At 44.2% G+C, this 258-nt stretch overlaps 1 protein-coding gene across 1 annotated transcript in view; it reads right to left on the minus strand.

The window, feature by feature from the left end:
- Positions 1-32, minus strand: part of T265_15787 (hypothetical protein) — a gene marked incomplete at both ends in the record, with an annotated part of 6,261 nt that extends 6,229 nt beyond the window's left edge. The window contains one exon of the mRNA XM_009179134.1: positions 7-32. Coding sequence (XP_009177398.1) covers positions 7-32 — 26 coding nt within the window. The remainder of the gene's footprint in view (positions 1-6) is intronic.
- Between the last annotated feature and the right edge of the window lie 226 nt (positions 33-258).

The raw sequence follows: 258 nt of genomic DNA on the forward strand, positions 1-258 counted from the left end.
GCATACTTCGCTGTCACATCCATGAATACCATGTTACCCTGGAATTGGTGGTCTGGACCAAGGCCAAATGTGAGTTCGCCGTCACTACCCGGTTTCCTGTGAAAAAAAATTGAAGTAATCTCGTTAATCAAGGTTTATTACGTGCGCATCATTCGTAAACATCTTAGGCTGTGTTGTCCTGAATAGAAATTATCCCGCTAAAGTGGAACATCATCCAGACGCCAGCCTCATTTATACGAACTTTAGCCGCGTCAGAGA

This window comes from Opisthorchis viverrini (assembly GCF_000715545.1).
Source record: "Opisthorchis viverrini unplaced genomic scaffold opera_v5_965, whole genome shotgun sequence".
NCBI lineage: Eukaryota > Metazoa > Platyhelminthes > Trematoda > Opisthorchiida > Opisthorchiidae > Opisthorchis > Opisthorchis viverrini.